The sequence below is a fragment of the Ornithodoros turicata genome, chromosome 4, assembly GCF_037126465.1.
Source record: "Ornithodoros turicata isolate Travis chromosome 4, ASM3712646v1, whole genome shotgun sequence".
In the NCBI taxonomy this organism is placed as follows: Eukaryota; Metazoa; Arthropoda; class Arachnida; order Ixodida; family Argasidae; genus Ornithodoros; species Ornithodoros turicata.
The window spans coordinates 71,099,345-71,125,841 of NC_088204.1; the positions used below are offsets into that span (position 1 = coordinate 71,099,345).

Here is a 26,497-nt window from a genome sequence, read left to right on the forward strand (position 1 = left end):
CAAATATCACCCTTGTCCCCGGCTGTCAGGACTGAACGCCTTCTCTTGGAACGGCAAGATGTTTCCATCTCGGAGACCTGGTCCAAACTCACAACCGTTCGGCTGTAAACGTCGGAATTATACTTTCAGGAAATGGTGAATCATGTTTGTGGAACGTGGTGGCGTTGGGACATTGTATGTTGGACCTTGACAGCATGTACTGAGGAACTTTCATTATCCTCCGGTCCATTGGCCTGTCCTCTGTACGTTCATAACGCCCGTTCGTATATCGAGGTCAGAATGGCTTGGCTACTTTGGGTCCGTTCCCTAATAATCCGTTCATAGTTCGGATATCGAGGGTTCGTAAAACGAGGTCAAAATACACGGAAAAAGTTTGGTTCCCTGTGGAGCCGTTCGTAAGTTGAGGGAATTCGTATATCGAGGGTTCATAAAACGAGGTCCGACTGTATACAAATAATAGCAGACACATCAATGCTAGAGACGACACACATAGACACCATTTTGGATCAACTGTGTGCTCTCAATTGTGTCTCCCCTAAAATGACGTCGATAGAGATGCGGATAAAGTGTCGATATCCGATCGCACCGCAGAGAGGCGCGGATTTATCCGCAGATGTCAAAGAATTATATTTCTATCCGCACCCACGCACAGCTCTTCTCGTAGCCGACCTGCAGAGCTGGTGAAAGGTCTTTGATCCGGACTTGCTCTAAGATCTCCCCAATTCTTTCGGACAGCCCCTCGGAAAATAATTGAGGTTGACGTCACCCAGTGACGTAACGGGAACCCCATGTTGTTAACGGTCAGGTGGCTAGCTAACGCTGTTCACCTTAGGTCCCAGCACTGTGCAGCTCCTGTGCAGTACAGTGCTGATTTCTCGTGGAGCTTGTGGAGCGAATTCAATTTTGATAAGATATTCTGAGGAACGATATGACACCGTTCAGAGCAAATATCTTACACGTTGTCCCTTAGTGACTCCTTTAGCTAATCCGAGCTTCGACCAGGCCTGTGCCATTTCACTACTTCTGGAAATGTTTCACGTAGTGAGCATGGAATTACTTTAGAGCACACACACAACACATGCCCATTAAATGCACATGCGCCCTTCAGGTCCTGAGCTTATGTTGACCTCCGTCTAACTTTGTGTGTGTGTGTGTGTGTGTCAACGTACCAATGATGTAGATCTCGCCATTCATGAAGACGCATCTATGTCCATAACGAGGAAGGGGCATCATGCTGCAACGTCTCCATTCCTTTTCTTCAAAGTTATAGCGAAGAATCACGCACCCTATAAGAGAAGTCTTCGATATTATTCTTTAACAAGTGATCGCGCATATAGCCACCTGTGAGGACCTGGTCCAGCGCACTCAGGTTGATACCCCCGAGAATCAAAAGAGATGGTGAACGAACGTCCTGCACACAGGGCGAAGGCCACCTCTCTAGGTCCTTGGCTGGGTTCACCTTCCAATTGAGTGGAATAGTTTCCTCCCACTCCTCGCTACATGGTGTCATCTTCTGAATCATATCTGCTATTGAGGGCTGTAACAAGGGAAGAAGATATACCAATAAACATAAAAGGAGCATGTCAAGGCCATTTCGCGTCATTCAAATTTGTTGACGTTATCAACATGTAATATTTTGTTTGGACATTCGAAAATTCTGCCATGCAAGCACAAGCACACTGCACTGCACAGCACACTGTTTTTCACAAAGTTTCACCTGCGATCTTTGAATAGGTAGCTATTCCAATAATGGCAAAACTTCTCTTTCCGCCCAAGTTGATCCGACTAGAACCACATTCAACAATTGTTTCTAGAACTACACCATAGTCGACCATTGGTACGTTTGTGAGAGCAAAGCAGCCAAGTGCACTGTTAAAACAACTTCACCGCAATGCACTCTCCTAGCCAACCATCATTCCGAATGATATCATTCTGTGCAGAGGAGTTTTCGTTTTCCCGGGGGGGCAAGGGCGCACCGCGCAGTAGGTACCAAGACAAAAAGGCAAAGAAAAGAAGAACGCAAAAGAAAACAAAAAGAAGGAATGATAAGGAAAAGAAAAATGAAGAACACAAAGCTAAAGCTGAAGAATCACACACTCCTGCGGGATCCTATCATGTATGCAGAACTGGTATAGGAATAAGAGGAAGGAAGAACAGAAAAAAACAACTAGAAACAGAGAGAAGGTAAACAGTGAACATGTGCACAACTGAAGGCAGTACGCCTTTGAAAACTGCATGCAAAATGCAACAAAATGCATTGAATCCTCTGTGTTTGACCCGAAATGCGCGCAATATGTGAATATGGTCAATGAAATGGAGCAGCGGGAGTTGAACCCGCTCCCAACGGACACTACCGTTACACCTCACTGGCCTCGCTGATTGCTTTGGGCGCAATTCAAGCTATACGTGTTGTGTCATCCTGTGTGTTTCTTCGCCTCCCCTTCTACTGTGATAATGAGTATGGTGGGCGGACACATATTTTACAAATTGCAAGATGCATTTTTGGGGTTGGTGCCTCTTCGCTCTTTTGACCCCCGCGCGCCGAGCCCCAAAGGTTGGTGTCAGTCTCTTAGGTGGACTTCCCGGGGTAGGCGGCGCCCCCCCCCCCTAGTTCATGTTCCGGGGGGCAAGAGCCCCCCCCCCCCCCCCCCCGCAGTCGGCGCCTGTGATTCTGTGCATTCATTACTTGAAAATTGGAGGAGGCGCCTATCTGGGACAGATCATCTTGTCCCAGATAGGCGCCTCCCCCCTGTTTTGAACAAATCAGGACACAGAATTATATCATTCGGTATGATGGTTGGCTAGGAGCGTGCTATGTGATGAAGTTCTGTTTTAACAGTGTAGTGTATCTCTGAGAAGAATCTTACCTTATCATTGAGTGTCACTCTGTGCAAGTAAAGTGGTAGATAATCGTCTGGAACTCTTCGGCCTTCATCCGTGTCTTCCGAAAGATATGCGTAGGTGGAAGCTTCGCGAAGGTCTTTGCTATGAACGCAAGTTTCTATGGACACACCCGATGGAGTACCGCTCACTTCTGTCTGCGTATCCGCAGTACGAGAGGTAGGGCGAGCAGGAAGGCTTTCGACAGGGGGTGGTACAAGGAATACTGAGGAAACCTGGTGTGGGATTCCTACGCCAGGTACTGATGGTTCATCACGGGCACTGACAGTTCCTGGCGATAGACCGCCTGAAGTTTCATAGGGCAATACAGTTCCTCCCGCTAACAAATCAACCATGTAAGACTCCATAAGGTCTAACTGAGCATGTGAATCCAATGCGTGTCTCGCTAGCTCGGATTCGTCTATGACTACGCTGGCTGTTGGTTCTGATGCAGTGTCGTCTCGCGTTTCTCGAGGAATTTGCCTTTCCCTAGCTGGTTCACCAAGAGCAACAGGTTTCGCATCCAGAGTGTAGGGCATGATAGCCCGGTCGACCTCCGTGAAGAGCATATTTTCATGCGTGCATATATGCAAGAGTTCCGTTTCCGTCTCCCTCAGTTCTTCGAGGAGAAGAGCTTCCTCTGCTGCTCTATCGTAGTCAGGTTGTATTTCCAAACGTGCTTGCACATGTTTTTCCTCCTCAGTTGATATTTCGTGGGAGACGACTTCTACTACAGCAGTCTGTGTGTCATCTTGAAGAGGCGATTTTACATATCGTGACGATAGGCCGATTAAGGTTGCCTGAGGCAAGACAGTTCCTCCTTCTAACAGACCAGCCATATAAGATTCAATAAGGCCCAGTTGACTACACGACGCCTGTTTTACTAGCTCGCCTTCCTGTAACATTACACTGGGTCTAGGTTCGTATGCAGTCTCGCCTCTTGTTTCTTGAGGTATGTGACTTTCCTCGAGCGTCTGACTAGGAGAAACAGCTTTGGCATACCTCTCTTCAGTGCAGGGTATGCTAGGTTGAGCAATCTCCGTAAACAGTGCGTTATTCAGCGTGCATGTTTGCAGAAGTTTTGTTTCGATCTCCTTTAGTTCTTCCAGCGGAATCACTTTGTTTAGTGCAGTGTCGTCTTCAGGTTGCATCTGGAGAGGTTCCTTCACACGTTTTTCGTCCTCCGTTGATATTTCACGCGAGCCGACTTCTGTGACCGCAGCCTCACTGTACTCGACAGGTAGTCCAGTGGACGACGCAGCTATCAACGGAACGTTCTCTGGCATTGTTTCCTTGGGACCGGTACGGTCTTCATGCAAAACGCCTTCTCCAATAGGTGGCGCTTTTGATTCAGTCTCCGGAGGCTCTGGAACTTCATCGGCAATGAACGCCTTTCCTGCTTGCACGGGCATGCCTTCGCTCTTTACTACGGGCTTATCCTGCTGGATAGGTTTTTCATTAGTACTCACAACTGCGATTGCTTTACTCCTATCGGGAAGTTCCTCCTTTAGCGCTACATCGGAAGGCTGTGGCAGCGCAACTTCAGTATCTGTCCTTTCTATAATCTCAGTCGGTGCTGCTGGTATCATTCTTGTATCACCAGGAACCATTGCGCCAGCAATGTGGTGCTCTACTGACTCTATGTGGGGCAGTATATTATGCTCTTCAGGGAGCACAGGTGTGTTATCCACGTTCTTCGCTTTTCCCTCAAGCACTGAGCCAGTTTTCTCTTCGCGGATGTCCGCGGTGTCACCTTTCGCTTCAGTCTTAGGAAGTTCTGCAACTTCACCTGGAACTTCATGGGCAACAAACGCGTTTGCTTCTTGCACCGGCATGCATTGGCTCTTTACTACCGCCTCATCCAGCTGGATGTGTTTTTCATTAATAGTCAGAACGTCGAGCGATTTTGTCCTATCAGGAAATTCTTCCATGAGGGCTACATGGGAGGACTCTGGCAATGCAACCTCCGTACTTGTCCTCTCTGTAATCTCATTCCGTTCAACTGCTATCATTCTAGTTTCACAAGGGACCACTGCACCAGCAACGTGGTCCTCTATATGGGACAGTACACTATGCTCTTCAGGGAGCACATGCGTGTCATTCACGTCGATCGCTTTTCCTTCTACCACTGTGCCAGTTCTTTCTTCACTCAAGTCTGCAATATGACCTTTAGCGTCCTTCAAATGTGGTTTATCAATGAAAGCCTCATCCATCATTTCCGCTACTGGCACTTTGAGACTCTCGTTTTCTAGTGGGGTTCGTATATCTTTTGTTTCATGCAGCTGGGGTGGCAGAGATGCATCTTGAACAAGGAGCTCGGTTGGCGACTCCGTGACAGTGGCATCTTTCACGGTTTGTTTATTATCTGAACCTTCTGTGCCCAGAATGGGTTCATGAGGCGTCATGTAGTCTACAGCTAACCCTGTAGTACCCGCTTCCAAAGTAGTAGGTGCAGGCTCCAACTGACTGGGAACAAGCTCTTTAAAAGCATCTTTTTCCGTTTCCTTCGGAATTGACACGTCTTTAGTAGCGACTTCGTCAGAAGGCTGTACGATATCTTCGTGTAACACTGCTAGGTGTTCTGCTTGTAACTCGGTGCGCCTTTCCTGTGACGTGATTATTTCTCGTGTGGCCTCTGTGGACAAAGGCTGCCTTGACACCCCCGCATCTCGAAAACACTCCTTGACTTCACGCTCGCAGTGAATACGAACTTCGTAATCTGACGTCACTAAATTTAGAATATCGTGCTCGTAGACGATTACAACACTGTCATCACTGGTCACTGTGGGCGCGAAAGACGCGAAACGCTGAGGTCCCAGTTCACCCTTTTTTAGCCCTCCTCCCTGGACCACAATCGGAATGTTGGTTTCACTTAGTTCTCTATCACCAGGTCTGGTCGGTATATGTGACATTGGAAGATCTTGGGGACCCGCTTTTAGTTGTTCGGCTTCATGAGGGCTGTACTGCAACCGGGAGTTACGAAGTTGTCGTAACTCGGTTTCCCAGTTCTTCATTGAGTCTTGGCTGAAGGTGCTCCGTTCCGCTTCAACACCGCACGGTGCTCCTTCCGTGACGTCGCTCTCAGGCTCTCTTCGCTCGGTTGCAGCTGGTTCAGAATCATCAACAATTATTTTACTTTCTTCGCCTCCTACTGTTTCCTGTGCTGGGTGGACGACTTGATCCGCAGGTGTTTTTGATATCGCCACTTTTTCAGCTTCTACGCTTAGTTGTTCCTCAGCTTCTTCGATTGAGGCGAGCTTTTCGTAGTGGGCCTTTTCTGCGGCAGGTTTTCCCACTATCTCCTCGCTTTTGGTTACCTTTGTTTCCGCAAGAAGTGGTTCAGGAACTTGCTCTGAAGGTTGATCTGGTGTTACGCTTGCAGTTGCGTCTCCTCCTTCGTGCTTTGTTTCTGAATCTAGCCTTGCTTCAAGCAGGTCGCGTTCCCCAGTGGTTGGGACCGTTGTTTCAGGCTTTGCGCTCTCTTTTTGTACGTGTATACTTGCCGCAGCTTCGATCGTTTCTTGCACCCGCTTCTCTTCAAGCTGTAAGTCTTGACTTTCAACACATGCACCCGGAACCTCTCTGGTTACCATAGCGTGTGGAGATTCTTCCTTTGAAGCAACCTCGGTTGGCATTCTTTCCACGAGAGCTCCTGATGCTTCCACCTCTCTGGGGCCTGTCGCGTCACGTGTCTGTGTTGGCTGATCCCCTAAGTTAACAGGTGCATTTCCTGCTGGTGCGGACTGAGGATGGCTGCCCTGTGCACCCTGCATAGGCAGGGCTGGCTCATGCTCTTTTTCTCCTGGTGCACTTCCATGTCTTCTATCATCCCCTGCTTGCTCTTCAGTGCTTTCTCCCTTGATGCCTTGTGCTTCATATCGCGTCTTGTCTGCCACAATTGGTTCTTTCGGCGCTGCAGGGACTTTGGTAGCCATTGTTTTCATGTCAGCCCCAACAGGCGTCATGGTTACGGTAACTTCCCAGGCATGATCCACCTTTGCTGCCTCGACTGGTGCCCCTCCCTCCAGTTCTCTAATGTTCCCCGGCGCGTTATCACCTTGTGCTTCACCCATGCGCGGTTTCCCAGCAACATCAGCATCGAGTGCGATTTTCTTGGAAACATCCTCTTTAAGTGACGGTAGTATTACCTCTTCACTTGACAACACCTGCTGAGGCGCAGTCTCAGCGTCCATCTGAGGCACTTCCGCCGTGCTTTCTGGACTCACAAGCTTTTCGGAAACAGCTGCGGCGTCATGCAAATGCTGCACTATTTCTCGCTCACACTGGATAAGGATGTCATAGGCCGACGTTGATAAACTGAGAATATCATTCTCGTGCAAAATTACTAGAGACGAGTCGTAGGCAGGCGCAAAAGATGTTAACCGCTGCGGTCCTCCTCTTGCCTTCTTTGTTGCCGTTTCTGTAGGAGCCCGGACACCTTGTTCGTCACTCTTTAATTCGGCGGAGCTGGCCAGCTCGATAGGGGCATGTGTAAAAGGTTTTGAAACCGATTGCGCAAACCGTACTTCATAAGGACTGCCCTGGAGCCGAGATATACGCAGCTTCTGTAGTTCAACTTCCCAATCGGCTATTGGACCTTCGTTGAAGTCACTTGCCTGTAATGCATTAGCTTCGTCCTCGACATCCATGGTAGTTCCGGCGTTTTCCCCAGGCTTTGCCAGCTCTGCAGCGTCCCCAGGCACCGCACTTTCTTCATGCACTTTCTTTTCCTCATCGGGTAGCGTGAGAGCATGAAGTACTTCTTCGGCTCTGGGCACAACGGAAGGACGCTGATTCGACAGGGCAACCTCAAAGTCGAGCAATGCTCTCACACGGTTTACCTCCTCGAGTACTGTCGAAGGCGCTTCAGCTGTCCTGTGAGGTAAGCCGTCTTTCTCATGAACAACTGGAACGTTGTTAGTATGTGACTTCATTCCACTGTCTTCCGAGATTGCTTGCAGCGGAATAGTTTGCGGCAACTTTTTGTCAGACGTTTCTCCCGGTAGTTCGTGCAAGTTCTCTTGTGTCTGTTCGTCTTTATCCGACTCCTTCTCAGCCGTACCAGGTTCGTGGGCCACCTCTGCTGTTTCGCAGGACGGTGGTCTTTGTATTGTTTGTTCTGCAGTTAATGCAGGCATTGATTCAGCATGTGCTGAGCTTGGTTCCCTTTGTTGATGCGTCAGTGTTTCGTCAGATACTTTTTCGGGCAATTCCTGCAGTTTGTCTTGTATCCGTTCGAACTCATTACCATCATCTTTCTCAACAACATGAGGTTCGCGGACAGTAGGAGTTCCGGTGGACGGAGGTTCCAGTGTTACTTGTTCTACAGTTGCGCAAGGTTTGGGAACGTCATGCTTTAGAATGTCTTGATCAGCTTCTACAGGTTGTGCGTTACGGGTAGCTCCCTCGCCGTGCTTCGCAGTAGATTGTACAGTAAGTTCCTCCTCTACCTTATCTTGTTTAGATACGGTAGTGTCCGTCGAAGTTACGTCAGCATGCAGTTCAGCATGCTCTTGATGTGCATATTGATCGTCACTAGGCACAAGCTCCACTGGAGCAGCTGGTAATGCAGATTCTATTATATTTTTCTCAATATAAGGTTGTATTGTTCCTTCGCTAGCTTCCGTCCTAGAAGCCGGTATGTTTTCCTGGACGTTTTCTTGTGACGTCAGCTCACTTCTTTTGTAAGGTGACACCATTGTACTTGGTGCTTCTCCTTGGGCTTCATCCTGCACTTCAAGAGACCCCGTTACAGCTTCCTCTGGCACTTCGGTGCGTTGCTTCTCCTGTGACTCACTTCCTCCTGGTTGCAGGTACGGCTCACTCTCAACTACAGGCGTGGGTGCTGCTACACTCCGCAGTTCACGTATGTTTTCGGACTTTTCTGTGGTCAACAGTGTAGGTTGTTCGTCCGACAATGAGGGTTGGGTGGTTGAGACGACTGCTTTGGGTGGCGAAGCAACTGAAGCACCTGTAGCTACAGGCTCGGCAAGAGTTTCAAAATACGCGGTCGCGCTCGGTGTCATATACTCTTGCGCTAGATGGACACCAGCAGTGACAGCCCCAAGCTTTCTGCGATCAACTGTATCGCCATGTTTTCCATTGAGGTAATGTTGTTTGTCAATCAGCGATTTAGGAGAAGGAATTTCTTCATATAGACGTCTCACAGTAGAAGTGCTTGTCGCTATTAGACCTGTCTTAGCGATGAACTTCTCATCTCTGCTAGACGAGGGATGACTCATTGGTGACACATTTCCTGACATTTGCTTCACTGGTGCATGTAGATCCCTTAGTGCAGCAGCATCTCCCGCCTTGGTTTCTTGCCTATCTGTTTTTTTGTCTTTATGTTCACGTACGTGAGATGCAGTGTCTGCCATCCGGTCATTAATTTCCTGCGTGGGAGGAGGTGTATTTCCCTCGTCTTGCTTGACGTCACCTTTGAGAACCTCATATGTTTGGACATCTTCCTCGAGGCGTGTGCACTCCGGCTGTTCCTTGCCCGATGGTTTCGATGGTTCGTTTGTTTTTTCTAAGGCACGCGTCGTCTCAGTATGTTCCAGTGCAAGTTGTTGTTGAACAGGTGAGGTCATGTCCCCGGGCCCTGTCGCAGGCTGATGAATATTCAGCGATACCTCTGGCTGCCCGTCAGCTAACGAAAGACCAGAAGGAAGGAAACCGCTAAAATCTGACATAGCAATCTGACAAGCAGAATAGTCTTTGTCTTTTGCTTCCATTTTGAAAGGACGCGAGGGGTGTATTGGTTGCAAGACCGGTGACACTGGTATTTTTTCTGGCGGAAGCGATGCTGCAGACAATGACCCAGAGGCCAGTTCTTCTTTATGGATATTCTTAATAGCAGATTTCAAGGGCGAAGCCGCAAGATCTCTGGTAACGCATGTCTTGTTTTCACTCGTCGGCGAAACGTCTTTGGGGACACCACCTGGGGACTCTTGCGTTGGGTAATCAATGCTGTCCTTTGATGTGGAAGAAGGGCTGATCTGATCCTTTTTGTGCTCCAGCGCGGCCACTGTGTGACTAACGCTGCACGGTGGTTCCAGAGGTTCATATGTCAGGCTCCTCTGGCGTCCCACACGACCGAAATCGACAGACTTTCGTTTCATGCCTTCTGGAAACGGTGTAGATGGCGGAACAGACCCATCTTTCTCGTCGACGTTACCTCGCCTTGGTGTTTGCACAACTGAGGCGATGGAAGGAGGTTGAAACACATTACTTTCGTCCGCTTCAGTTTCCTCTTCAGCTATGGCGTCAAAAGTCATCGTAACGTGCCCTTTACCGTGAAGCTCTATCTTGGCCTCCATGGTTACAGTCGGCTTCTTGCGGGAGCAGGTAGTGGTGAGTATCTTTGCTGGCTTAAGGCCCCCCGGTGGATAGCAGGACCCTCTTCTGACTTTTAGGTCCTTCGCAAGCTTCATGTACTCGGCAAGTTCGTCCATCGTGAGGGATTCATCTTGGATAGACTGCCCAGCAGGCCCCTGCAGCTCGTGCGCATCACTGTTATCCTGATTTCGTGGAACTTGAGGCGGTTCCTCTGCTATTTTCTGCGTAGCCTTTTTTTCAGGAGATCCAACGCTAAGGAGACGTGTCTCGTTCTCTGTTCGTTCAGGTGAGTCTGATACAAGGGGGTTTCCCTGAACCACCGGTGACTCGTTTGTGTCTTTTGTCGTTCTGTATGTGCTCGAATTTTCACAGTGCACACTAACACTATCTCCTAGCCTCCAGCTACTTCCTTCCAAGACGTAGAGGTCGGGAATAACGGTCTTGTGCTTTTTCGTCCCCGAAACATCTCGAGAAGGCTCTGCTCGTAACGCTTCATTTATTAAAGCAGATTTCGGATGCTGTGGTCTACCTACATTCCACAGCTGTTTCGACGTCTGTTTCTGTTCTGGTTGTCTATTTCTTTTGTTTTCAGATGGTTTCGTGCTCCAAAATATAGTTTCCTTCTTGTTCGTTTTGAGAGATTCAAAATAATCATCCCTCGATGTACTCTTCCTAGAAAACGCTGAATGATTCTCCACTCCCTCAGTGTCCTTCCTCATTGAATAAAGAATGGGCGTTCCATTCGGTTCTCTGTCATTATCAGGCCAGGCCAGAGAGGGACGATCATGCTTGAACACATCCAACATTGACTTACTACGCTTGCAGGGCGTCGCCGCGGTTCCGCGACTGTCATCTGCAGTGGACTGCAACTTCTTCCCAACGGTTCCCCGAGCGATGGTAGGCATAGCAGTAACGTCGTGCACGAAACCTTCCTCGGCCGTTGAGTTCGGAGATGTACAATAAACGATATCCGGACGCTCAATTTCGTCTCGAATAATCTCACAAACATCAGTTTGAGTCGGTGGCCATGACGCCTGTGGTGCATATGCAGGACGTTCGAACTCTTGAGGTGTGACAACACTGGGCTGAAGCTGCTGATTCATTTGGCGAATTATATCGCGGACTTTCGACGATCCCATAAGGCGCTTCTCCTTTGAAGTTTTGGGGAGAGACTGGGAGGCGCGGTCCTTTCCTGATGTCAAGAATGCTGCAGTCTCTGCAACTCCAGTTAGCACATCGCTTGTACATAAAAGCCCTTTCTCGGCAGGTTGTAATGAAGCAAGAGGCGCCACCCTAGGTTGGAGGTCTTCCCACGGCACAATTGCTCCCGCTTCTAGCTTCAGAGAGCCTTGTTTGCCTGAAACGGTTGGAGCGCCTGAAGTAACGGCATGCGGTGACGGTTTGAACTGTTTGACTACCGACGTTTCAGCGCTCTTCGAAGTAGTTTCCGAGGTTACGCTGCATCCGGTCGATGTGGTCCCACCTTGTAAATCGATCAATTTTTTTGGTGCCATTAGCACATCTGCAGATTGCGAACCAGACGGCTTCCTGGAACTATCACTGCTGCGAAATAATTTTCTTTCAAATATATTTTCGTTTTGATACGCTTCAGTAGATGTCCTTATCAGCGGAAGAGCCTCCATATGTGCGACGACTTCTGTCTGTGACCATGTCGGCGCGTGAATGGCCATTAATGCTCCAAATTCCTTTTCTTCTGTGCATTCCTGTGACAGATTCAGAGTCGAAAGGCCCGCGGAAGCGGTCGAAAGGCCGTCGTAGGCCTCTTCGAAAGGTGCCGGAGCAACCGCGTGGAGCTTCAGAGACACAGTCTTACGACAGACACGGCGTCTTGCGGAGAGTTTGTCAGGAACTCTTTCAAATAATGTCGGTTGCTTCGTAGCTTTAGAGGATGGCTTCAATGCAATTTTCGATCCTGAATGTTCTTGTACATCGGTTGCGATAGGTGACTCGAAAATTTCATGAACATGCGGTGAGGCTGAGACACAACTTGCAGATGTCGTGAATTCACGCGTCGTGCGTGTAGCAATTTTCTGTGTTGCGTCCGACGTGCCATAGGTACTACAAGTCTTAAGCATGCTGGTGGAGGCGTGAAACGTCTCAGTTATTGAAGAAATTTGAATTTCGCAAGGAATTAGTCGTCCTGACGCCACAGCAAAAATTTCCTCGGTAGCACACGCAGCGGTATGTATTCCGGGATGCAACTGCCCAAAAAATACCGACTGTTCTGATGCACAATCCTGAGGTACACGGAATTGAGTAGACGCGTTAGTTGAAGACATTCCCACCCCAGGTAGAGCGGTTTGAGTTATGCACTCTCCTACCGTAGCGTCACTGCTTGCAGATGCACTTCCTGCATTAACGGTACACTGCTCTACAGTTCGACAAGCTTGAAGTCTCTCGTCTACTTCGTGAGCCCACAAGGACAACTCACTTTTGTTTGGTCGCTCGCTAAACGCACTTTCCGTGTTCGCGGTATGGCTCCCTGCAAAACGTTTATACGTTGTTGCACCAGACACTATATCTATATCGCTGCTCTTCCGCACCTTGCTCAATGGCTTACAAGAAAGCTTTGCCATGCTTTCCCTTGGTGGTTGCTTGCTTATAGGAATGTCGTGTTTTTCTGAAGCTCCCACGTCGCCTTCCATAGACTGTGGCTTCTGTCTTTCAATTGCAACTGGTATAGATTTCATCCTGCTGTAGTTCCCAGTGACTGCCTCCTCAGACGCTTCTGTGCGAGCCACAATACCTTTTGTTGAAAAACACCCGATCACGTTCTGCATGCTCTCTCCCTCTTCTGGTGTCGTGGCGACGTGGGATATATTGTGAGCACTTGTACTCATCGCAGCCAGGTGCTGAGTGCCCTCAGGACTACTGTGTGCTTTCAGGCCACGCATTGTCGTGAGGTCGTCACACGACAAGTATGTCAGTGGGCATCCCGCAGCTCTTACTTCTCCGACCAAAGCCCCTCGTGCTTCCACATTGTCTGAAAATCGTTCTGCAACACGTGCGCTCCCAGATAGTTTTGTGCGTGCTCGTACCAACGATGAAGCTTCTAGCCCAGCCGCGTCATCACTTCTGTCCCGTTCCTCATCATGCTGTACACATTGGTGATCGCTTATATATCTTGGGACCGTGCCCTTCCCTCCAACAGGGAGAACCACAGAAACATTTGTTGATGCTAGCGTTTTGTGATCTTGTAAGAAATAAGTGTGTATTCGAAGTGGACTTTCTTCACCGCGCCTATAAGTTTCCGCATTTTTATCGAGACCCACAGGCGCTCCAGACTTCGTTTCAGGTGCTTCAGGTTCCCATGCAGCAACTTGAGTTCTTCTAGAATCTTCTGGTCTCGTGCTTGGATCTGTCGCCTGTGCAGACATCTCAGCGATTACTCTTTTGTAACCCTGCAAAATATCCGTGGAAACCTCTGGCAAGCCACTGACTGTTGGGGCATTATGTGTCCCCCGCTTGAAACAGTCTACCTCAAGGGAAGCCTCATCAGAACTGTGGTACAACTTGTGAGCATTGGATGAAAATCTGAGGGTGTCTTTAAGCACGCCTTCTGAAGTATCTGTGGGACTTGCCTGAACAGTGGGCCACTTATTGATGACAAAGTGGCCAGTGTCGGTAACTCCACCTGGCAGATAGGAAGACGAAATTCCTGCTACACCCGAATAATGCTCGTCGTTTGTATGGCACAAAGGATGCAAAGTTGTACCGCCTGGTGGCTGGAATGATTCCTCGACTGCTGTAGCATCGTATAAGCCTTGTTTATCACCGACGGGCTGGTTTATTGCACTTTGTATCATTTTGTCTTCTATCGTGGCGTGTTCTACTTCCGTCTCAACACTCATTACTCTTCCTGCGGGGCTGACGATCCCATTAGAGACAACAGCCGGTTCGTGCGTATCGCTCAGGCGAGGTGACTCAGTCGAGCCTTTAAATGCTGCTTGTGAGAAACAAGAAAGTTTCTTCATTTCGTTTCGATTTTCGGTCACTCTTGCGCACATCTTGCTTAACGTTGTAGGTAACGCGTTCTTAAAATAAGTTGCTAAATTTCGTTCACGTGGAAGTTCAGGTGAAGCGTTCTTCTGGTTCCTGCATTCTATATCTTCTTTCGTGTGTGCAGCGTCAAATGAAACTGTGGCGACGCACACGGACGCAACAGGAACAAGCGGCGCTTCATTTGCAAGTTTTCCTTCGTCCTCCCGTAATGACGATTTATCGTGTATCCCAACGTCGAGAGCACTTTCGTCGCGACTTTGCCCACATCGTTTGCGTGAGGATCGAAATTCTTGACTCGATATGGTATTCACGACTTCCGGTATGTCTCGATTGGAAAGATCTGCATTTTCTTGTGCATGCAGCATGGCATCTACACATACTAAATCACCAGGGCCTTCGCCAGTGAAAGCTTTGCTCTGTGGCGGTGCGCAACCATCATGATCCTCGTAGATAATGTAGGATTGGCTTTCGGGTATATCTGTACATTCCAGCAGGAGATTTGATACAGGCGCACACAGATGTTCTTCCACATTCGCATTTTCTGACGAAGTAATAGTAATTCTTTCCACGAGTGATTGTTCGTTGATGTTCCTTATGGTGTAATGCTCCTGTTTCCATGTTTCTCCATGTCGATCACCTAACACAGACGCTTGTCGAGGATGAATATCGGATACAGGAAAAGTAATAGCGTTGGCGGATGTCACACCACGGATGCTTGTTTCCATAATGGCACCTGCTGGAATCCCTAACGATGTTCCACCTGTAGAATCATTCACAATTATTTCCACCACATCAGGTGCGACACCTTCAGCTTCTATGTCTGGGTGTTCGCTCATGCCTTGAGATGCTGACGACAATAGCTCGATCTGTCCAGCCGTAATCCGGTCAACTACTTTGTTTGACAACGGATCTATGTCCACAGCTTCACTATCAACAGCCGATGCATCATGTATACACGGCAGTTTATCGCCATCGTCATGGACTATGCCCTCTGCAGGAAGCAGCTGTTTTGAACTTTGTCGTTGCTGCTCCAGCAGGCAAGCGACAGACGAGGATAGTTGACATACAATGCCAGCACCGTCCCTGAACGAATCAAACGCAATAGAGTTTGCATAAATATCACGCGTGTCCGCATTAGGACCTTCATCGCGTGTGTACGTCAGCTCGTCCAAGACCGCGGGTACGACTTCGCAGAACATTAGCTTCTCATCCAATATCATTTCCTGCACAGAAAGGGCTTCCTCAGAGATGAGCGCAGCCTCATCGCAGCGCTCCTCTGTTTGAGGTTCGGTCACGTATGTATTCGATGCTGCTGATGCTCGAACGATGCCAACGTCAGCCACCACATTTTCTGACAACCTCTTTACTTCTATATCGTTGTACTTCATCACCATGCCCGTGACGCCCAGTAAAGTAACGTTCATTGCTTCATCAGGCGACCGCGCTGTGACTTCCAGATTCTTGTTTATGAAAGACAGCACACCACCTTCAGAAGCGTTCTCCAAGGCAGCGCATTCCACTCTCCGTTCGTCTGGAGTGCTTGAGAAATTCGCGGGGCATTCTCTATGAGACGTGTATCCCAAACGCACTGCGGGAGATGAGATTTCCTTTGCTGGTCTAAACGGCACTGCTGGAGCACATGCCTCCATGTCTCTGGGCCATACAGTCGTCTTGCCTTCTACGGACAGTTCTAGTAATGTCTTGCCTTCCACCTCAGTCAGCATACCGGTCGGTCGTGTAGACAGTTGGGTAACTGTACTGTCGTGTGGGTCTCTTGCTGTACTCACAGGAGCTGCTTCAAGGGATTCGCTGACGGTTTGGACGCCTTGAAGATTCACACAATGCTTACTGTGTGTTTCGGTAGCAAGCAAAGCGGCGGCCAAATTGCGTTCTTCGAGATGTCTAAAGGAAGGCGCGCTTCTGTTTGTCGCAAACTGATTACACGAAGAGTCGAGTGGTCTTGGAAATATGGAAAGTACTGGCCTGCATTCGAGATCATCTTGATTTGCAACTTGACCTTTATTCCAATTTCTAGGTTGATGTGTGGTAGTACCTCCTGGTAACGGTATCAGTTCAACAAGCTCAGAAGGGCTAGTTACCACGGACGGTTCCAAAATTTTTCCAGCTTCTACGTCATATTTATTCAAAAATGCAGCTTCTCCTATTTCTGAAAGATTTTTCCCGTGACCATTTTCTCTTGTTTCAGGGACAACATGAATGTCGTTTGCTTGAGGGATTTGGAAGAGACATGTTTCTTGTTGTACTTCTCGGCGTAATACAGGTATTGTGCACGGCTCTGCAATCTGTGTTGCTGACCTCCGTATTTCCAATGAGATCTTGATGTCACTGGGACTCTGTTCCACTCCTGCTGTCATTGCACACATTTGAAGACAAGCAGCGGATTGCTCTGTTGAAGCACCTTCCATGCCGATACCTTCCAGTTCTTTTGCAGAAGGCAGTTGTGGGCTGCTGCCGAATTCCCTTCTTTGATCTAGCTGGTCCTTTCGTGGAAAGTCATAGTTCTCTGCATCCAGGTTTTTTGAAGTACAACGCGCAACCAAAAGAATATTATTGTTCGAGTCTAATATGTCATGCCCTGCCTCTTTCTTATGCCCGGATATCCCAGGAATTTCACAGCGTGAGCAAGATTCAAGAGTTCGTCGAACTACTGTTAATACGAGCTGCACATCTTCATTGGAAATATTCGTCTCAGTCTCCTTAAGTTTCAGTGTTTCATCTTCAAGTTCGTAGATAGGGTGCTCTTTCCCGTCGGTCAAATATTCGTCAGGTTTAAACTGTTGTCCAGCCAAAGTCAGTAGGTTGTTTTTTATATAAACCTCTGAAAGTCCGTTCGTCGAGCCTTTGTGTACAAGCATTGGAATGTCTTGGTATGTGGACTTCAGCCGATCATGCGGTCCTTCGATTATCTGCCTTAATTTTTCTCTTGCCGCCACTTCTACAACGCAAGAGTTAAACCCTTGTGAACAACACCATTCGACAACTTCTCTACGAGCGCATTCATCAAAAGGGGTTCCGCATACTTCGACTGGGGTATCATGGGTCCTAACCGCGGCTGTTCTCGCAGGGTACAATGGGAGCACGCTCTTCATTTCTTCGTTTTCAGTTTCCACAACCGCACGCTCAGTCATACGTTCCAGAGCAAGTGGACGCACCATCATTCCTTCCACCGACCAGCACATCACTTTTTCATGCACTGCGACCTCACCATTCGATGCAAAGCGACGCAATACAGGTAAGACGTGACGCTTATCTTGATAAACTTCTGGTTCCAATGCGTCAACGTGACGTGGTTGCAGCGATCTGGATCTCTCTTGGAGCGCATGCTCTAGAGAAACAATATCGTACTGTGCCATGCCCTCCATAATAGTTCGCGCACATTCTGGACTTTTCAACAACGACAAAACTTCTGTCGTTTCCAAGGGAAGAAGCGCACCTGCAGACGTGCAAGTCGAATCTTCAAGCTTCGCGTCGCGTGGGGAGGTTCCGGTTGCTGCCACATTCGCATCGGCTTGGCTGCTTACTAATGAGTAATATGTCGTCGGTGAAAAGTTTTTGTATGGATCTGACTTTTGCGACTGCATGCTGGCGTGATCCACTCCTGCCAGCAAACTGCTAGGAACCTGGTCTAGGACGAGTGACGTGCTTTCTGTATTCAAGGAACAGGTTTCAGCAGCCACCGCCGCAGTTGACGGTTCAGTGCAGTTATTTGCTGTGGTATCGCACAGCACCATTGATTCTTCAAGATAAAGTGGTTGCATATGCACATGGCAGTCAGATCCGTTAGAGGCATCTGTTCGCCATATGTTTGAGCTCTTCAAAGACTGGTTTTCTACTTGGCATTGGACAGAGTCGTTTCTTCTACATTCTCCTAAATGCTCGTGTACGCTTGTTCCCGGCTCCGGAATCATCGAAGAATTCTTGGTGAGGTCAGGGCTAGTCACACTGAAGGACACCAACCCAGCGTCACCGATGCTACAAGCGCTTTTACCTTCTGTGTCTGCACTTCTTGCACGTGACTCATGATGACCCTGCTCTGTACTGGACGTAATATGCTCCCTTCTTCCATCCGTTAGTTTTGAAGTATCACAGGGGTTCTGGAAGACCTCCGGAGTTTTCTCTTCAAAAGTAGGTTTAGACACACTCGGCCCCTCTGAACAAGGCATACGTGCCGGTGGTAGTTCTAACTGTGTAGAGGTCGATGTCTCGTATGATATCTTCTGATGCTTTGGGACCGATTTTTCTTCATTATCCAACGACTGCCTAACCATCAAAGACTTCGTCTGGCTGCCCTGGAGCTCGCCACTGCTGGCTCCCCTAAAGCCTTCGGTTTCACGGGTATCTGCAGAGACTGTGCTCTCACTGCATGGCAGTATACTCGTGTGCTTCCCATCACCGGGTCCTTCCGATGCAGTTTGCTCCGAAATACTTTTAACGGAGCTGGTCCCACCTAGGGGTTTATACTTTAAGGGCTCTACCTCTTCGCTTATTGCCGGCATCTTGGGTTTCAGTGACACATCACTGGTATTTCGTTCAACTACGATCTCAGTGTATGAGCGAACTTCGCGCAGTACCTTGGTTTCCGATATGCGTTTCTTGGTTATCTTCTCTTTCGTGTAGTAAAAAACTTCTTGCGTTTCGGCCATCATGATGGAATTTTCGCAGTTTCTAACCTCTTTAATTACCTTGCTGGAGGGACCATTCGGGGGACCTTTCAGCTCTGCAGCTTTTTTTACTTGAAAATCGCCTATGTCACTTATAGTGTTAAAATCCGAAGTCTCTGGTGGAATATCCAGCAATGGTGCCTTTTCTGTGTCGGACACCTCTTGTCGAAATACTTCTACGGACGTGTCGCCAGTCACTTGGGTTGCGTCTGACGAATCCACCGCAGTTTGTCCCGTACCTCCTTTCCCTTCCCCCCCGTTACTATCCCCTAAAAAATTACCGTCCTTTTGTTCACCTTCGTTCGTCTTGCTGTCTGCATCCTCGGTCTCTACCTCCGTATTAATATCCGGTTTCATCAACCGAATTTTAGAGACAGCGATGGAGTCTTGTCTGCCTAACCGGGCAAACATACTCGCTTCCTCTTCATACTCTTTCTCATCTTCTGCCTCCTCTTCTCCCTCGTGCTCTGCCTGCGTCACCGCAACGGAATCCACAAAAACCTCGTCCGATTTGCCGAACTCAAGTTTTTTGCTTTTGTCATGATCAGATTCCTCTTTTCGAGACGACTTTAAAATAGAATGGTGATCAGAAGGGCTCTCAAGGTTTATGCCAATGTGACTTCCCGCCAAATGGTCATCAGTACCCCAAGCTGCAACTGGTTTTTCAGTAGATAACTGATGCTCTGGTGCTGAACACGCTATGTCTGTGGTCGTGCTACGCATTGTGGATTGAATGCCCTTCCCTACGACCCCGTCGCCAGTGACTCCGGATACAGAAGAATGAAGTATCTGAGAATCGTAAGACTCTACAACCTCCTCTTGTCTATTATCGTGAACCTCTTCTTTTGTTGTGATTTCCACATGGGAGTCCACTTCCTGCACTCCCGTGAGTTCGTTCACGACAGTTTTCATGCTCACTTTTTTTTCTGTAGTGGTAGTTGTAACGGTTTCCTGCACAATCGTCCTTCTAACAACTTTCAGCAACTGCCGCGACGAGTCTTGCTTAGGAGGCAACGCCGCAGCGGCTCCCATGCCTTGCGTGGCCTGCGGCGGAACGGTTGGTGTAGCGTGCGACACAGTTGCTGTGTCAGAGATGAATATCGTGTCGGCAACATTTGTGTTGGTCATTGACTGTTTGGAGGGCTGCGCATCATTAAACATCAACCGGAAAGTTTCGGCCTGCTGTTCTGAAGCCCTCGCCCGATCCGGTTCAACCCTACTTGCTTCCGCAGGTTGCTCTGTCGTTGGGGGTCTTGAGCACGACAAGTTCGGTTCTGACACAGTTTTTCGATCTTTTGGTGGGATCTTCAACGATTCATCACGTGTGGCGCTATCAATAACATCCCTCTCTTCGTGGAGCTGTTCAGTGTCTCCACTAGGTGTCTCGGTCACCGTAGTTTCCACGACGACGACAACCGACGACAACACCTTGTCTTCTGGCACATCATTTGGTGAATGAGTTTCTACGTAAGTCTTCGTGTGCATGGTATCATGCGAAGAACTAACAGTACCTTCGTATATAATTCCTGGTAACAAAGTGGTTACTGGGGTCGATAGTGCTTCCATCTTTGTCTTGAAGACAGATGACGAGATGTGGCCGAAAAATGACTGAGACTCCTTTTGGGTGGAGTCTCTATTTGTTGTGCTGAATACTTCCTCGGATCTCGTATGAAACATCGGCGACGACATAGAGTTCGCTAGCATTTTGAGCGCCCTATACAGGCTGTCCTCGCGCTTTGTTAATTTTTCGAGGTTTTGTTCAATGTTCTTCAACCGGTTCTCGGAAACCTCTTTCCTGTACTCGTCTTCCAGCTGACGTTTTTGCAACGCTACATGCGATATTTTTCTCATTATGACTTCAATCGCCCTAGGCACTTCGTCCCTGGATGTTCCGACTAAGGTAGGAATGTCATCGTTCTCGAGGTTACCTTCTGGGCGATCGGCGTCAGTGTGTCCATGTGCGCACCTTTCAAAACCGGAAAGGTAAATATCCTCGTTATGCGGTTCGGAAATCCGCAATGATGGCATGAATCGACTGAATGAATGGAATGATGGAATGAACGGACTGAAACGTAATGCATCGAAGTCGTCCTGCGTGACGATGGATTTTTCACTTACGAGCTCAACTGTGTGGGACAAGCCTCCTGCAAAGATGCGCGTTCGTAGCAGGCTCGGAGGCATTGAAACACCACCTTTCTCGGCGAATTTCCTGTGGTTCAATTTTTCCGCTCTGCACACTCCTTGTGACTCTTGGCAGGGATGCGGTTTGTTTCTGCCGCTGTCTTTGCCGAGGGCGTTGTGACATGTGCAAAAATTCGCGCTTTCTACGTGTCTGCATGTGTGGTGGTCAACCTCTTCTGATGTCTGCAAACTCGCGGGAGTCACATTTTCTTCCACCAGCTCTACGGAGTGCGTAGCAGTGGTCGCGGTTATCTTTGTCTTTTGCAATACATATTTTCCTCTGCGAGGAACGCTGTACTGCTGGAAGGACGGAGACTCTCTTGAAGGATATAAGGGCTCTATGGTATCCATTCTCTTTGTTGCAGAAACTTCGTGAGGTTGTACACTGTCGTCTGGATAAGCTCCCAGCGTAACCCATTCATCCGCTAGTTTTGATGACAAGTCAACATCTTCCTCAGCGCTTGGTGCTTCTTTTTTACTCACTGAAATTTGTCCCTCGGATTTAGCTGCAATTTGACTCCGCTCATCGGCAAGTTCTCGAGAAGTTACTTCTACTATGCCCTTTGTGCCTTCAGTTGCTGAGGTGACCCTAGCTGTCGTTCCTAGAACCTCCGGAAAAATAGCAAGTGGACTCCATTCTAGTGGGAATTCCTGGGGTAAAAGCCATTCATCCTCAGTTCCGGCTGCGAATGGAGAACTGGTGGTATGTACCATAGATGTTCCAGACGGCATCTCGGCATCTGAGCCATAAACAGATGTGATCCGTTCGCCTTCTTGAGGCCTCAAGGCCTCATCAACCATGATATCCACGCTTCCTACTTGTAGGAATGATTCATTTATTGTGTGAAACTCTTCGACCAACCCATCAAGGGCGGATACGTACGTCCTGCTAACTGCCGAAGAGACCTCCTCACCTTCAGACTTAAACAGAGGAGGAGATGCCGCCCACTCGGGAGTAGGATATGACTCTACAGACGCCTCAGCAGCAGAGCTCGGGATCTCCTCGGGAGGCGGAGATTCTGTCCGCTCTAAGATAGCGGTGCTTTGAAGGCCTTCAGTTGGAGGTGACTTCACAGACGGCTCAACTGCAGGGCCCGGGATCTCCTCGGGAAGTGGAGATTCTGTCCACTCTATGATAGCAGTGCTTTGAAGATCTTCAGTTGGAGGTGACTTCGCAGGCGCCTCAACTGCAGGGCACGGGATCTCCTCTGGAAGTGGAGATTCTGTCCACTCTATGATAGCAGTGCTTTGAAGATCTTCAGTTGGAGGTGACTTCACAGGCGCCTCAGCTGCAGGGCACGGGATCTCCTTGGGAAGTGGAGATTCTGTCCACTCTAAGATAGCAGTGCTTTGAAGATCTTCAGGTGGAGGTGACTTCACAGGTGCCTCAACTGCAGGGCCCGGCATCTCCTCGTGAAGTGGAGGTTCTGTCCACTCTAAGATAGCAGTGCTTTGAAGGCCTTCAGTTGGAGGTGACTTCACAGGCGCCTCAACTGCAGGGCCCGGGATCTCCTCGGGAAGTGGAGATTCTGTCCTCTCTATGATAGCAGTGCTTTGAAGATCTTCAGTTGGAGGTGACTTCACAGGCGCCTCAACTGCAGGGCCCGGGATCTCCTCGGGAAGTGGAGGTTCTGTCCACTCTAAGATAGCAGTGCTTTGAAGGCCTTCAGTTGGAGGTGACTTCACAGGCGCCTCAACTGCAGGGCCCGGGATCTCCTCGGGAAGTTGAGGTTCTGTTAAGATAGCAGTGCTTTGAAGATCTTCAGTTGGAGGTGACTTCGCAGGCGCCTCAACTGCAGGGCCCGGGATCTCCTCGGGAAGTGGAGATTCTGTCCACTCTATGATAGCAGTGCTTTGAAGATCTTCAGTTGGAGGTGACTTCACAGGTGCCTCAACTGCAGGGCCCTGGATCTCCTCGGGAAGTGGAGATTCTGTCCACTCTAAGATAGCAGTGCTTTGAAGGCCTTCAGTTGGAGGTGACTTCATAGGCACCTCAACTGCTGGGCCCGGGATCTCCTCGGGAAGTTGAGGTTCTGTCCACTCTAAGATAGCAGTGCTTTGAAGGCCTTCAGTTGGAGGTGACTTCACAGGCGCCTCAACTGCAGGGCCCGGGATCTCCTCGGGAAGTGGAGATTCTGTCCACTCTATGATAGCAGTGCTTTGAAGATCTTCAGTTGGAGGTGACTTCACAGGCGCCTCAACTGCAGGGCCCGGGATCTCCTCGGGAAGTGGAGATTCTGTCCACTCTAAGATAGCAGTGCCTTGAAGATCTTCAGTTGGAGGTGACTTGACAGGCGCCTGAACTGCAGGGGCTGGGATCTCCTCGGGAAGTGGAGATTCTGTCCACTCCAAGATAGCAGTACTTAGATCTTCAGTTGGAGGTAACTTCCCAGACGCCTCAACGGCAGGGCCCGGGACCTCCTCGAGAGGTGGGGATGCTACCCACTCTTGAATAGCAGTGCTCTGGATGTCTGCACTAGGAAATGACTTCACAGACGTCTCGACTACAGAGCTCTGGATCTCCTCGGGAAGTGGAAATTCTGTCCACTCTAGAATCGCAGTGCTCTGGAGATCTTCAGCTGCAGGTGCCTTTACAGACGCTTGAACTGCTGGGCCCGGGATCTCCTCGGGAGGTGGAGATGCTACCCACTCTTGAATAGCAGTGCTCTGGATATCTGCATGACGAGGGGACTCCACAGGCGCCTTAATGGCTGGGCTTCGGATCTCATCGAGGGGTGGAACCTCTGTCCACTCTTGTTCAGCAGTTACCTGCAGATATTCAGTTGGAGGCGACTTCACAGGCGCCTCAACGGCAGGGCTAGGGATCTCCTGAGGAGGTGGAGACGCTACCCACACTTTAACAGCCGAGCTCGGAATCTCCGTGGGAGGTGGAGATTCTGACCACTCTTGAAGAGCGGAGTTCGGAATCTCCTCGGGAGGTGGAGATGCTACCCACTCCTGCATGGCATTGCTCTCGATACCTGCATCAGGAGGTGACTGCACAGACGGCCCAGTGGCAGAACTTGGGACCTCCTCAGGAAGTGGAGATTCTGCACCCTTTTGAATAACAGCGCCCTGGACATATTCATGAGGTGGAGATGGCACCACGTCTTCGATTGCAGCTATGTGGATATCTTTAGAAGGAGGAGATGGCACCAAGTCTTCGATTGCAGCAATATGGAGATCTTCAGGAGGAGGAGATGGCGCCACGTCTTCGATTGCAGCGATCTGGAGATCTTCAGGAGGAGGAGATGGCAACACGTCTTCGATTGCAACGATTTGGATGTCTTCAGGAGGCGGAGATGGCACCACCTCTTCGATTGCAGCAATGTGGATATCTTCAGGAGGCGGAGATGGCACCACCTCTTCGATTGCAGCAATGTGGATATCTTCAGGAGGAGGAGATGGCACCACCTCTTCGATTGTAGCGATCTTCACATCCTCAAGTAGAGGAGATGGCACTGCAGAGCTCTCGACACTTTCTGGAGGAGGAGATGGCACCACCTCTTCAGCAGCAGCGCTCTGCACATCCTGAGGTGGGGGAGATGGCACCACGTCTTCGATTGATTCAATTTGGAGAGCTTCAGGAGGAGGAGATGGCACCCCCTCTTCAATTGTAGCGATCTGGAGCTCTTTAGGAGGAGGCGATGGAGCCACCTCTTCAACTGCCGCGCTCTTAACATCCTCAGGTAGAGATGGCACTACATCTTCAATTGTAGCGCTCTGGACACTTTCAGGAGGGGGAGATGGCACTACCTCTTCCATTGCAATATTCTGTGCAAGTTCAGGAGGTGGTGATGGCACCATCTCTTCAATTGCAGCGCTCTTCACATGTTCAGGGGGAGATGGCACCACGACTTCGATTGCAGCGATCTGGAGATCTTCGGGAGGAGGAGATGGCACCACCTCTTCAGTTGCAACGCTCTTCACGTCCTCAGGTAGTGATGGTACTACCTCTTCAATTACAGCGCCCTGAAGATCCCCAGGTGGAGGAGGTAGGACAGCTTCTCCAACGGCAGCGCTGTGTAAGTCTTCAGGAGGAAGAGGTGACACCACTTCTTCAATTACAGAACTGTGAATTTCCTCGGGGGGAGGAGATGGCACCCACTCTTGCACTGCCCAATCTTCCGTTGTTTTCGAACGTTCTGTTTCGGTTGACGCTGCAAGAGCTGTTTCAAACGTGCCTTCTGTAGCCTCTGTTTCTCTCGTTACCGGTGCTCCGTGCGGAACTGCGCCCACTTCAGCTACAAGCTCGGAGGTTTCAGATACTGGAGCTTGCTCTTTCAGAGCGACGTCCGGTGGTGCTTCAACTTCATAACGTTTTATATCTGGGAAAGATTTCATTTCAGAGCTACTTGTCTTAAAAGCGGAGACTTCTGTGCTTTCTAACCAGAATTCCGGTAGAAACGATTTTTCGGATTCTGACGGGCCCACCTTTGTTTTGTCATCTTTCTGTTCAAGTCCAGACTCTGCCATTGAACGTGTTCCCTGGGGTGCACTACCCACGGACACTGAAGAAGAAGTATACATTTCATGACGACTGTAAAGTTCTTCCTGTTCAGATATGTTTCGAGTTTCTCCTATCGATATTATAGATGGTTTGGCGATCGATGCTGTGTCCCCCTGCAGTGATGAAATGGGAGAAATAATACACATTTGGTCAGCATGCGGCAATTCCCCAACTGTCAGCTGAGAAGACGCAAAGCTGGCACTTAGAATCCTTTCGTTCCGTTCCACAAGAGGTGTCTGCTGCATCTCAATGCCTCGAACGAAATTTTCATATCCTTGGATGATCTTTTCCGGTTCCGTCGACGTGGGAGACACTCGAATGGACTCGCTCTCTCGAATATTGATGTCAACAGGACGTCGTGGCTTCGTCAAGTCATCACCTCCTCTTCTGAACCACAAGGTCTCTTCTACGAGTGTCTGAGGTTCCGTATCCAGTCGAGACCTTCTTATCCTCCGTATGGTTCTCACCTCTTCAGTTGTAGTCTGAACCACTCGCCTGTGACGCGTCTCCTCTTCAACCACAGAGCCCGAACTGTTTTCAGAGTATATTATACTTGAGGCTCCCTGAACTTCAGACGATGGGTTTCGTCGAAACGAAGAGTCGTCATAAATACCCCTCGATGGAAACGTGTCCATGTACGAGCGAGACTTGGATAAAGTATCTTTATCTCCCTCACTCGCTCCAAAATTGATACTACTCACAAGGACGTCTCTGTTATGACGATCCTGATTCCCCCTTGTATGGAGCGGCTTACTGAGGACAAACCTGTCAGACGTTGTGTACGTGCTTCCTACGTCTGCTGATTGTGGTTGAGCGTTACTGGAAGCAGAATGAACCCCTTCGAAATCGGCCGTTAGTGACACCTGGAACGAATTGGTAAGTT

At 49.2% G+C, this 26,497-nt stretch overlaps 1 protein-coding gene across 1 annotated transcript in view; it reads right to left on the bottom strand.

Annotated features, from left to right (window-relative positions):
• LOC135391816 (uncharacterized) overlaps positions 1-26,497 on the bottom strand; it is a 37,317-nt gene that overhangs the window by 2,666 nt on the left and 8,154 nt on the right. Inside the window, exons 7-9 of the mRNA XM_064622292.1 lie at positions 2,868-26,477; positions 1,342-1,537; positions 1,170-1,286 (exon numbers count right to left, since the gene is read on the bottom strand). Coding sequence (XP_064478362.1) covers positions 1,170-1,286; positions 1,342-1,537; positions 2,868-26,477 — 23,923 coding nt within the window. The remainder of the gene's footprint in view (positions 1-1,169; positions 1,287-1,341; positions 1,538-2,867; positions 26,478-26,497) is intronic.